This window comes from Elephantulus edwardii, unplaced genomic scaffold (assembly GCF_000299155.1).
Source record: "Elephantulus edwardii isolate Elephantulus edwardi_28Jun2011 unplaced genomic scaffold, EleEdw1.0 scaffold00117, whole genome shotgun sequence".
NCBI classification, from domain to species: domain Eukaryota; kingdom Metazoa; phylum Chordata; class Mammalia; order Macroscelidea; family Macroscelididae; genus Elephantulus; species Elephantulus edwardii.
Window position 1 is genome coordinate 3760568 of NW_006399867.1, and position 12094 is coordinate 3772661.

The 12094-nt window shown below is 40.9% G+C and overlaps 1 protein-coding gene across 1 annotated transcript in view; it reads left to right on the forward strand.

Annotated features, from left to right (window-relative positions):
* The window catches only part of CDR2 (cerebellar degeneration-related protein 2, 62kDa), a 36737-nt gene extending 25163 nt beyond the window's left edge, over positions 1–11574 (forward strand). Inside the window, exons 3-5 of the mRNA XM_006892640.1 lie at positions 8233–8381; positions 8931–9095; positions 10710–11574. Of these exons, the coding sequence (XP_006892702.1) occupies positions 8233–8381; positions 8931–9095; positions 10710–11574 (1179 nt within the window). The remainder of the gene's footprint in view (positions 1–8232; positions 8382–8930; positions 9096–10709) is intronic.
* Positions 11575–12094: the final 520 nt, after the last annotated feature.

Genomic DNA, 12094 nt, shown 5'->3' on the forward strand with positions numbered 1-12094 from the left:
TCTTTTTGTTCTTTTTGATAGTCTCTTTAATCCAAAGTTCAAAGCTCCTACGTTTGCCCCAGCTTTTTCTTTTATAATCTTTATAGTTTTAGATTTTAGGTCTAGGTCTTTGATCATTGAGTTAGTTTTTTGTATATGGTATATGATTCTTTCAATTTGCTGCAAATAGATACCCAATTTTGCCAACCCTATTCGTTAAAGTTAGCACAGGATAGAGCAGGGTTCAGGGCTGTTGTGCATGGTGTCGCTGTGAGTTAAAAGTGACTCAACGGCATGTAACAACAACAATATTTGTTAAAGATGTGGTCTTTTCCCCCCACATAGTGGATTTCATCTTTGTCAAAGATCAGGTGTCTGTAGAAGATAGATTTATTTCTGGATTATTCAGGATTCTATACCATTGGTTCTCTCTACCCGTCACTGTACCAGCACAATGGTGTTTTGATTGCTGTGGCTATGTAACGGGGTTTAAGATCAAGTTGTACGAGGCTTCCTACTCAACTTCTTCAATATCCCTTTGCTAATTTGAGCTCTTTCCCCTTACCATGTAAAATTGGTGATTACTGTTCTCCATCTCTTTGAAAAATGATGATAATATCTGGATAGAAATTGCTTTGTGTTTATCGATTGCTTTTGGTAGAATTGCTGTTTCATAATATTTAGTCTACCAGTCTGTGATCATGATGTGTTTGCCCGTTTAGGTAGGTCTCTTTGGGTTTCCAGAGCCTTGGTGGCATGGTCTGTAGAGATTTATGCTTATAACCCAAAGGTGGTTTGATGGTTTGACTCCACCAGCAGCTCCATGGGAGTCTCCTCCCTTGTGATTTACAACCTCTGAAAGTCAGATATGAGTAGGCTCTGAAATCATTTGAGTAGACTGGTGTCAGCTTCTTCCTGAGTGTTTGATAGTATTTGCCAGTGAAGTTCTCTGGACTAGGACTTTGTGTTTTGGGTTTATTTGTTTGCTGTCAGTGTTTTTATGACCTGTTTAGCTTCTTTTATACTGAGTCTGTTCAAATTTTCTAACTTTTTCTTAGATTAGGTAGGCAATGGGTTTCTAAAAATTTGTCTATTTCCTCTAAGTTTGCAAATTTATCAAATTATCGTTCATAGCATTCTGTTATCCTTTTTATTTCAGTTTGTTTGATTATATCACCCATCTCATTCCTTTCAGTAAGACTGATTTTGAGGAGAAAAAACTGTTAAGAATATACATAGAAGGTTGTTGTGTGTACCATCAAGTTGGAACTGACCCTCCAGTGGGTTTTCAGAGGCAGTAAATCACATGGGAGGGGTTTACCCATCTTCTTCCTACAGAGTAGCTGGTGGATTCAAACTGCATTCTTTTGGATGGTCACTAAAACCAAACATGTTTTGGAGAAGGTGCAGCCAGAGTGCTCCTTGGAGGCAAAGATGATGTTTTCTTTAATATACTTTGGACATGTTGCTAGGAGAGGCTGTTCCTAGGAGAGGGACATCATGCTTGGAAAGATGGAGGGTCAGCGAAAGAGAGGAAGCCCCTCAGCCAGCTGGTTTGACACAATGCCTGCAACAGTGGGCTTCAGGATATCAGAGATTGTGAGGGTGGCCCATGACAGATTAGGGCTTAGATCTGCTGTTCACAAGGTTGCCAGAATTCATACATTGTTGTTGTTAGGTGTTGAGTCAGTAGTAAGTAGATGAATAGGTGCTTCTTACAAACAGGTAAATGTCCCAGGTGCTATGCAGTCAACTGGGAGGTTGGACACTGGGAGGTACTAAATAAATTATTAGGCCAGTTAATTGGAATGTCCCATGAAATCATGACTCTAAACTTCCAAACCGAAGAGCCAACTTCCCTGGAGTTTTTGGTCACATATAAGCAACCACAGTCATTGTCATAAATATGTTGTTATTGTCATAAGTATATTTATCACATAACTTTTGTTCAACTTTTTATAAATGTATAACTTATTGACAGCAATAATCCGCAGTACAGTCTTATCCTTAATTAGTGTGGTTTCTGTGTTACTGTTAATCCTCCTCCTTTCCCCTCCCTCTCAACCCTGGTTACAGTTATTAAAATTTGGGTTCACATACCTTGCTGCATAATCCATTCACACTGTAGCAAGTACCAAGATTTCGGTTTGTCGGCTTTTTTTACTGGGTGCATAGTATTCCTTTTTAGGAATGTGCCACTTTTTTCCCCCCAATGTGCATCAGAGCTGTATCCTTTTGCCATACTTCTTCAGTCTGTATGCTGAGCAAATCATAGAGAAGCTGGACTTTATAAAGAAGAGTGTGGCCTCAGGACCAGAGTAAGACTCATCAATAACCTGTGTTATGCATGTAACACAACACTGAATGCATTTCATTCATTTGCTGAAAGCAATGAATGTGAAGCGCTTGCTGCAGAGGATCAAGGACTGCAGCCTTTAATATGGATTACATCTCAACATCAAGAAAACAAAAATTCTTACCACAGAGCCAACAAGCAACATTGTGATAGATGAGGAAAAGATTGAAATTGTTGATAATTTCATTTTGCTTAGGTCCACAATCAACACCCATGGTACCAGCAGTCAGGATATCCAGAGACATACACATTTAGAAAATCTGCTGTCAGGGACCTCTCCTAAGTCTTGAAGAGCAGTGATGTCAGTTTAAGTACTAAGGTACACCTGATTCAATCCATAGTCTTTCTAATCATCCGCTATGTATCTGAGAACTGGACAATGAATATGGATGACAGGAGAAGAATCTATTCCTTTGAATCGTGGTGTTGGAGAAAAGCGCTGAATATTCCATGAACTGACAAATGAACAAATAGATCTGTCTTAGAGAAAGTATAACCAGAGTGCTCCTTGGAGGCAAAGATGGTGAAGCTTCATCTCACATACTTTGGGCATGTTGGTAGGAGAGACTGTTTTCTAGGAGAATGACATGTTTGGAAAGGTCAGCATAGGAAAGGAAGACCCTCAATGAAATGGATTGACACAGTGACTGCAGCAATGGGCTCAGGTATGTCAGGGATGATGGGGATGGCTTGGCTAGGATGGAACAGGTTTCAGATCTGTTGCTTATGTTGTCACTGTGAGTTTTACCCAAATTGACAGCACTTAACCACCACCACCACTTTTTTAATGTATTCATCCGTTGATGGCCATGTTACCTCTTGGTTGTTGTGAATAGTGATGCAGTGAACATTGGTGTACAATTCTCTATTTTTAGTCTTTTTACCTGGATGCTCTAGGAGTCGAATTACTAAATCATACGGAATTATGAAATCATACAATCTGATGAGGAACCTCCACACTGCTTTATACAATTTTCCAATAATTTTCCTGCATCCTTGTCAGCATTTGTTACATTCAACTTTTTTTAATCTTAGCCATCCCTGGGGAGTGAAATGGCAAGGAGTTTTGGTTGTAATTTTGGTTGTTGTTTTTTCTCAATGTCATTTTGATTTGCATTTCTCTGCTGTCTAATATTATTGAACATCTTGATAAAATGGCTTTTCAAGTCTTACCTGTTATATAATTTGTCTTTTTGTTATTATGAGAATTTTATCTATTTTTTGGTTATTTACATCTTTCTTATTAGACATGGTTTCTGAAGATATTCTCCCAATTGGTAGAAGAAATCATACAGGAAGAGAGTAAGGACAGATATACATAAAACCCTAAAAGGAATAATTACAACCCCTGTACTACAATCCCAGAGGTGCACGGTTCAAATCCACCAGATGCTCTTCTAGAGAAGGAGGAACAATCTCCTCCTGTACCAGTCAGATCTGATTTGACGGTACACACACACAAAATAATAAAATAAAAATAAAAATTACAACCCAAAAATTCTATACACAATAAAACTATCCTCAAATATGATAGAGAAATCAGGGCAATCCCAGATAAACAGAAACTCATGGAATTTATGCAAACTATATTGACCTTGCAAGAAGGCCTAAAGGCAATTCAGTCATTTTCCCCAACAGCAAGAACAGTCAGAAATTAACATAAATAGCATCATCATTAAGAACTGGCCTAGACAGGAATACACAAGTAATAATAAACATTTAAGACTCAACATAGAAAATAAAGATTATCAGTTGTATTAATGACAACTACAGCACAAAAAGAGGGAATAAGTAGTGTGTAGTAAGAACAGTAATAAGAAAAAAACTTTTAAAAGAGGAAGTCCAGGAGATGTGATGATAAAATGAACTAGGTTTAGATGTAGTATTCATTCAGATAGTAACTTATAAGGTAACCTCCACTATAAAGATTTCTCATCAAAATGAAAAAGAGAAAAATCATAGAGATTTAGAGAACACTAAAACAACAGCAGTGAAGGAAATTCTAAAAAGCTATAAATAAAATGAACTTGGTGCAGAAAACTGATGAAACAAATCACCAAAAAAGGATTTTTTTCCTCTGCAGCGCTCAATACTGCATAGCATGGATGACCTAGAGGATGTGATGCGAAATGCAGTAAGTCCGTCACTTTTAGGAAGGACTGTTACTGTATAAAACCACTGGTATCAAGAGTCACGGAAAGGTTTATACACAAAATTAACTCTGGATTGTTATGAGGGATGGGAAGAGAAGGAGAGGGGAATAAAAATTGAAGGGAATTGAAGTGAAGGAAAAGACTATATAATACGTTGATAAGACATTGAAATTAAGTTTTAAAAATGTAGATGAATGATCAGAATTGTAATTCCAGCATTATAAAATTGAAGTGAATACCACATACTTTCCCTCAAATCTTCTGTTTTGCTTGTTTTCATAGCCCTCAAATCTTTCTTAGTTTTATATCAGTTTGCATACAGACTTCATATATATCATTCATGTACTGTTTTACACAATTCTTTATTCTCATTGTGTTTCAAATGATCTTTCATAGTCTGTGCCAACTATTACCCTGTCTTTTCAGGGCCCCACTGGATTGTCCCTAAATCTTTGACGCCACACATCCCCAACCCCCACACCTCCCCTTCCCTTTTTGGACCTTTATACACATCTTACTAATTATCCTTATTGGTTAGCCAACTAAATTTTACAATAACGAGCTGATGCAGTCTTTATAAGACCGAGTTCACTCAGCATAATGCTCTCTAGCCTCTCCCACATTATATAGTATTTTTCAGAATTCCTCCTGAGTGCTGCATAGTATTCCATTGTGTGAATGTACCACAATTTCTCATTCCATTTGTTTGTTAATGGACATTTGAGCTATTTTTATTTTCTTGCTATTGTGATAATGCTGCTACAAATATGAGTGTGCATTTTTTAAAAAAAAATTTTTAATTCCCTTACATGCCAAATTCCTATTTCATCTTGTATGCACTTTTCATTTGGGTCATGTTTGGTTTTTCTTGCATTCCAGGTCAGGGGGGGGTCCTGTAATTGCAAACAGGTGTTAATATAATCGAGCTAAGTTTACAGAGGTATCCATAACTGTAAAAGTGATCTATTTATTTTACTTTTTGTGTGTGGACCGTCAAATCAGATCTGACTGGTACAGAAGGAGATTGCCCCCCATCTGGTGGATTCGAACCACTACCTCTGGGATGGCTTCTTGCCACTAGGCCACCAGAGCCACAAGTGATCTATGTTTAAACTTTGTGCATAGCCTGAACTTTGTATTCATCATGGAAGCGACATCTGTGCAGATTCCGTGACACACTTGAGATAATTTGGTCCTGTTGCCTAGTCATCGGTGGTTTTGCCTGCATTCTCCCCTCCCCACATAATAAATATTGGCTCTTAGTGACTTGCTTTTTTTCCCGTAATAAAAGTAATCTGTACAGCCTTTTAGGCATAGAAAAGACAACCATGTATCCTTTACCTCTGTAGAGCCCCCAAACATATTGTAAAATTTTTTTATTTAAGAAGAAATGAACTACCATGTAAGTCTTCCATAGAATTAGCCTTTGTCCTGAATTTGATTTTTAATGGTTGAATGTGTCTGCAAACTGAGTTAAACAGAAATGGAGGAGTGAGGATCTCAGTGTGACTGAGACATCCCTGCCTCCCCAGGCCATGGAAAGAGAAGTGACGTGGCAAATGCTCTTGTTCCCAAAGCTCTTTTGGGCAAATGAATTCATTTGATCAAACATTTTGAATTGGAAACACATGGATATTGTGTTGCTACTTTTAAGTGACTGGTCGAAAATAAGCTGAAAGAATATGATGTTTCAGAAACCAAGCCTGAAAGGATAGTATTAGACTACATAATTAGCATTTTCTGCCCTTACATTAATATTTGCTTTCAAAATCTAATTATTTTTCTTTTCAATTTCTTCATAACTTAGCCAGTGTTTGTAGGTGACCTACCACAGATTCTTAGAGAAGTGAAGGGCTTTTCTAATTGGCTTTGATCTAATAAGATTAAACTCCTACCATGTGAGAATAAGCTTCTTGTCATTTAGAATGTGCTTTAAAACCAAATCCTGTAAGTCCAAAATATCACAGGTTCTTCCTAAATGCATTCATTGTGTTTTTATCACGAGTTTTGTGTGATTTATTTCTTGGTATATCAAATAGGAACGGTATTTTTCTTTTCTTTAAATGACTGCACTCCTAGCCAGGAGGCAGTTGGTTCCTGTCCACCAGCAGCTCTGTGGGAGAGAGATGAGCTGTCTGCTTGCTGGTCTGAAAGCCCCCAGGGGGTCAGCTATGAGTTGGTTCTAACTCCATGGCAGTGAGGGGGTTGCTTTCTTCATGGATGATATTCTTGAAGCCATCCCACCACTGATCTGCTCTTCAGTCATTAGTGTTCAGTGCTTCAAAATTCAGGTCCTGTTTTAAACTCAAGGTTGTCTTTCAACTGTCATGGGCCTGTTTTCCTCAGCTTCAGTTTGAACTTGCATTGAGTAACTGTTGGTCTATTACAAAGTCAGCCATGGCCTCTTTTGACTGCTGATACTGAGCTTCTACTCCATTTCTTTCCACAAATGTAGTCATTTTGGTTCCTATATATTCCATCGGGCAATATCCATGTGTATAATTGTTATTTATATATTTTTTCTTTTTTAAAAAAATATTTGCAATGAATAAATTGTACAGAATTCTGTCATTCAGTCTCAAGTGTCATTTCTGTCTCCAAGGCCATTTTCTAGCTCTGCTGCTTTGTTTTCCACTTTTGCATTCTAGTCACCACTTAGAAGTTGGTTATTGTTTTGTACAGTCCAGTTGGAACCGACTCATAGTTGAGCCACCAGTGGGTTTTCAAAGGTTGTAAATCGAGGGGAGGAGGTTGCCCATCTTTCTGCCATGGAGCAGCTGGTAGATTTGAACCATGTGTCTTTGTATTGGCAGCTCAGCTCCTTACCACTAAGCCATCAGAGCTCTCTATAAATCCTTGGTTTCTTAATTCTTGGCTTTCCTGTAGACTGTATGTACTTTATATTCATCGTTGCTATTGGGAAGCATTAGGGAAATGGTTTCTTTTTTAAATTTAAATTTATTATTAATTTCAGTAAAACTTCAGAGACTTTAGATTTCCATTCATTCATTGTTGCACATTTCTCCCCTCCCAACCCTGCCCCCCAGAACACTACCCTCTTGGAAAAGTAAAAGAAAAATTCTTTCATTGTTTTACAAACCCTCCCCCAGGTCCACTCCACCATGTAGCCTTCGCTCTAGACTCCTGTCATGACAATAATACCTAATCACATATCCCTTTTAAATAGTTTTCTCCCTCATCTGTTTCAATGCAGCATACATTATTGAAACCATCTTTCTCAGTCTCTCCCCAGTCCCAATGTCAGTCCTGTTTTACAACAGTGGCACCATGCAGTATTTGTCCTTTTGTGACTGGGATACTTCACTCAGCATAATGTGCTCCAGGGTCACCCATTTTGAATAATATTGCATGAGTTCTTTGTTTTTCAGTGCAGCGTAGTATTCCATTATGTGAATGTACCATAGCTTCTCTAGCCATTCGTTTGTTGATGGGCACTTAGGTTGTTTCCAAACCCTTGCTATTGTGAACAAAGCTGCAATAAACATGGGTGTGCATATATCTGCTTGGATGTCAGTTATGGTCACTTTAGGGTATATTCCCAATAGTGGAATTCCTGGGTCAAATGGTATCCCTATTTGCAACTTTTTGAGAAAGTGCCATACTGCCTTCCACAGTGGTTGCACCGAAAATGGTTTATTTTTACTTACTGTTAAAATGTCAGTAAATGAGTCCTTTCATAAAATAGACCTTGTTGAGTGTGTAATCTGATGTCTTTTCTTACAGTATCTGACCAAACAGGTGGAACTTTTACGGCAGATGAATGAACAGCATGCGAAAGTTTATGAGCAGTTAGATGTCACAGCGAGGGAACTGGAAGAAACAAATCAAAAACTAGTTGCTGATAGCAAGGCTTCCCAGCAAAGGATTCTAAGGTAAAACTTCCTAGACTCCATGAAGGACACACTAGGGGGCGGATCTAGAGTGCATTAGAGCAGGATGTGGCAGGCTCGGGTCACTGTGAAGCAGGGTTTAATCCTTATAGAGACTGGAGATCAAATATAAGTGATGCCCAGTTCAGAAAGGCCAGTGGTGTTCGCCGTTAATGGTCTCTCAACCACATTTTGTTCTGTAATATTCACTCCAGTGCCTTACAGTGTAATCATACTCCCTCCCTGTAATTCTGGCTTCCTTTAGAGCTTTTGTTTTCCCTTTCTTTAGTGACACTGTGCTAATCATCCCTTCTATTGTATATTACACTTTATTCACCTATCTTAATATGTAATAATATTTGCTCCCTTTCTTCTCATCCATAAATGATCCTCTTTTCTTTGCCTTTTTAATAGTGAACTTGTACAGTATTTGTCCTTCTGTCACTGACTTCTCTGCTCAGCATACTGTCCTCTAGAGTCACTAATCTCCTCACCTCTTATCTCCTTATCTAATGTGACAAGCAGCAAGTGTCTTCTATTTGTTTCTCACAGCCTGACGGAGACCATTGAATGCCTACAAATCAACATTGATCGCCTGCAGAGCCAAGTGGAGGAGCTGAAGTCATCTGGCCAGGGGAGGAGGAGCCAGGGGAGGTGCGAGCAGCAGAAGTCAGAGCCCAACTTCGCGTGTCTGAAGGAGCTCTACGACCTCCGCCAGTAAGAGCCTGCCGCGCTGTGGCATTTACAGACAGGACGCTTCTCGTATCGTTGACACGTCCTGGATTCCAGCAGTCAAAGTACCCTAAAAACCACCACCTGGTCCTTAAACTGCCAGGGATTTAACAGAAACATTTAACTTAAACAGGCCAGTTAGAGTTTTTGGATATTAGAAAGTCCTGGTGGCAACATGTGTAACATATCAGGCTGAGAGGTTGGTGGTTCAGATCCCTCAGCCTCTCCGTGAGAGGAGGATAGGCCACCTCATCTCATCATGATTTTCAGCCTCAGAAACCCGATGGGGGGCTTCCACCATAGACTGGAATCAACTCAACGGTTGTGGGTTTGGTGGAATAGTAGTATTTAATAATTTCACGAAAACGCATTTCTTAAAGAGGGACTTTAGAGAGAATATATTTCAGTTCTTTTAATTAATTGAATCTTAGTTTTATTTAAAATTAAGGTGAAGCAACTTCTGATATACTTTATAGATTTTTTAAGTTGTCATTTTACATTAGAATGAAGGGGAAATGAAAATTTTAATTAAACAAAAATCTAGGTGAATGATGGGGTTTTTTTTTGCCTGCAGAAATGCCATTTTGATTTAGAGTGATGAGATTGAATGTTTAGGAACTGTTCATTGAGTACGTATTGTATGGTAGGTACAGTGACAGACTTGAGGGATCCCTGGCAAACACGGTGGTTGTCCCTAGAAGCTTTCAGTCCTGGAGAGAGGCAGACAGCAGACAATCAATCACACAGCGAAATGCGGTTGCAAACTGCTCAGACTGTGAGCAGAAGAGAGGCTAGCTCATTTGTTTGGTGGCTCTCAACCTTCGCTGTGTATCTCATCTCCTTTGGGGCTTCTCAAAATGCAAATATCAAAGGCTCCTTGGCCTCAGTCAGAATCTATAGGTTTATGATTGAAAAGACTCCCAGGAGCTTAGCACTAAGTAATGCTTCTCAACCTTGGCTGCATGTTACTCATTACCTGAGAAAGTGTCCAAGCCACGGTTCATCTGGGTCAAAATCTATGAGGGGGCCCCTGCCATCAGAGTCTGAGATTATCCATGTGGTTCAGAACTTTGCTGTTCTAATTCCTTAAGGTAACAGGCCTATAGCTACTGTTAGATGCTGTTGAGTTAAGTACGATATGCATAACAACCCTGTGAACAACACATCTGAACCATGTCCTGTCCTGTGTCGTCCTCACGGTCGCTGACATACTTGCACCCACTGCTGCCATCACTGTGTCGATCCAGCTCGCTGAGGGTCTTCCTCTCCTTTGCTCACCTCTACCTCTCCCAGCATGATGGCCCTGTCCAAGGACCAGTCCCTCCTGACAGCATGCTGAAAGGATGTGAGACGAAGCGCCCACCTGGTCTTTGGAAATTAGTATTCTGGTGCTTTCCTTTATTTATAATTAGTCACAAAGATTATTTTCTTACATTATTGTCTTTACCAGCTTTACATAGTTTCTTTCAGCCTTTGCTTAAGGAATAATTAAAAACAGTCACTGTCACAGTACCTTTAAGATAGTTTGTTGAAGCCATTCAGTATCTTTTCCGTTTTCCTTCGCACAGTGTAATGCTTCTTTCTGCCTTTTCTCCCTAGACATTTTGTGTACGATCATGTGTTTGCTGAGAAGATCACCTCCTTGCACAGTCAGCAAAGCCCTGACAAAGAAGAGAACGAGCACCTGAAGAAAACAGTGTCGATGCTGCAGGCCCAGCTGAACCTGGAGCGGCAGAAGCGGCTGACTCTGGACGAAGAGTACGGGCTCGTGCTCAGGGAGAACAGCGAGCTGGAGCAGCAGCTGGGGGCCATGGATGCCTACCGGGCACGGGCGCTGGAGCTGGAGGCGGAGGTGGCCGAGATGCGCCAGATGCTGCAGGCTGAGCATCCCTTTGTGAATGGGGTCGAGAAGCTGGTTCCTGATACGCTCTTTGTCCCTTTCAAAGAGCCCAGCCAGAGCCTGCTGGAGGAGCTGTTCCCGGTGGTGCCAGAGGCCCCTCGAAAGCCCCTGAAGCGCAGCAGCAGTGAGACAGTGCTGAGCAGCCTGGCTGGGGGCGACATCGTGAAGGGCCACGAGGAGACCTGCATCCGGAGGGCCAAGGCTGTGAAGCAGAGGGGCATCTCCCTGCTGCATGAAGTGGACACTCAGTACAGTGCCCTCAAAGTCAAGTACGAAGAACTGCTGAAGAAGTGCCAGGAGGAGCAGGACTCGCTGTCACACAAGGCTGTGCAGACCTCCCGGGCTCCAGCCAAGGACCTGACCCCAGTGAAGGCCCAGCCTGAGCCCGGCTCTGGGAGCTGGGAGCCGGCGTCACTTCCCCTGGAACCCGTCGGCTCCCCCACCGCCACCACACCGCCAGAGTATAAAGCGCTTTTTAAAGAGATCTTTAGTTGCATCAATAAAACCAAACAGGAAATAGATGAACAGAGAACAAAACGCCAGGCACTCTCCTCTCACTCTTAACTGAACCAACAGCTCTCCTGCTAATTTGTCTGTTTCCTGTCACTTCTCTCTTCCATAAGTGTCTGTAGAATTACAACCTGCATTACCTCCTTGCTTTGCTTATTTAGCAAATGTATACTTTGTGCAAAGGAGGTTGGCTGCTGGCGTGGGTCCCACAGCCCAGTTCCCTTTAAGCTCTGCAGGAAATCTCATGATGCGCTGACCAGACTTCGACGCCTGGAAAAAGCCCAGGAAGGAAGATCCACATCCTGGGGCAGTAAGGCCGTAGTAACTGTTAGGAGTATTGAGTTGACCTGACCCCACCGGACTGACTTTTGGGATTTCCTGGGCTGAAATTTTTACAGGAGATCACTAGGCCTCTTTTCTAAACCCCAGGGAGCCCTTCATGAATTTGAACTACTGACCTTAGCAACTTAACATCTGTTATGCTGTCAAGGTTCCTATAAAACTATTGTGTAGACTGCACACAAAACCCACTACTGTCAGTGAAGACTCAGGATGACCCTCTTTCAGGTTTCTG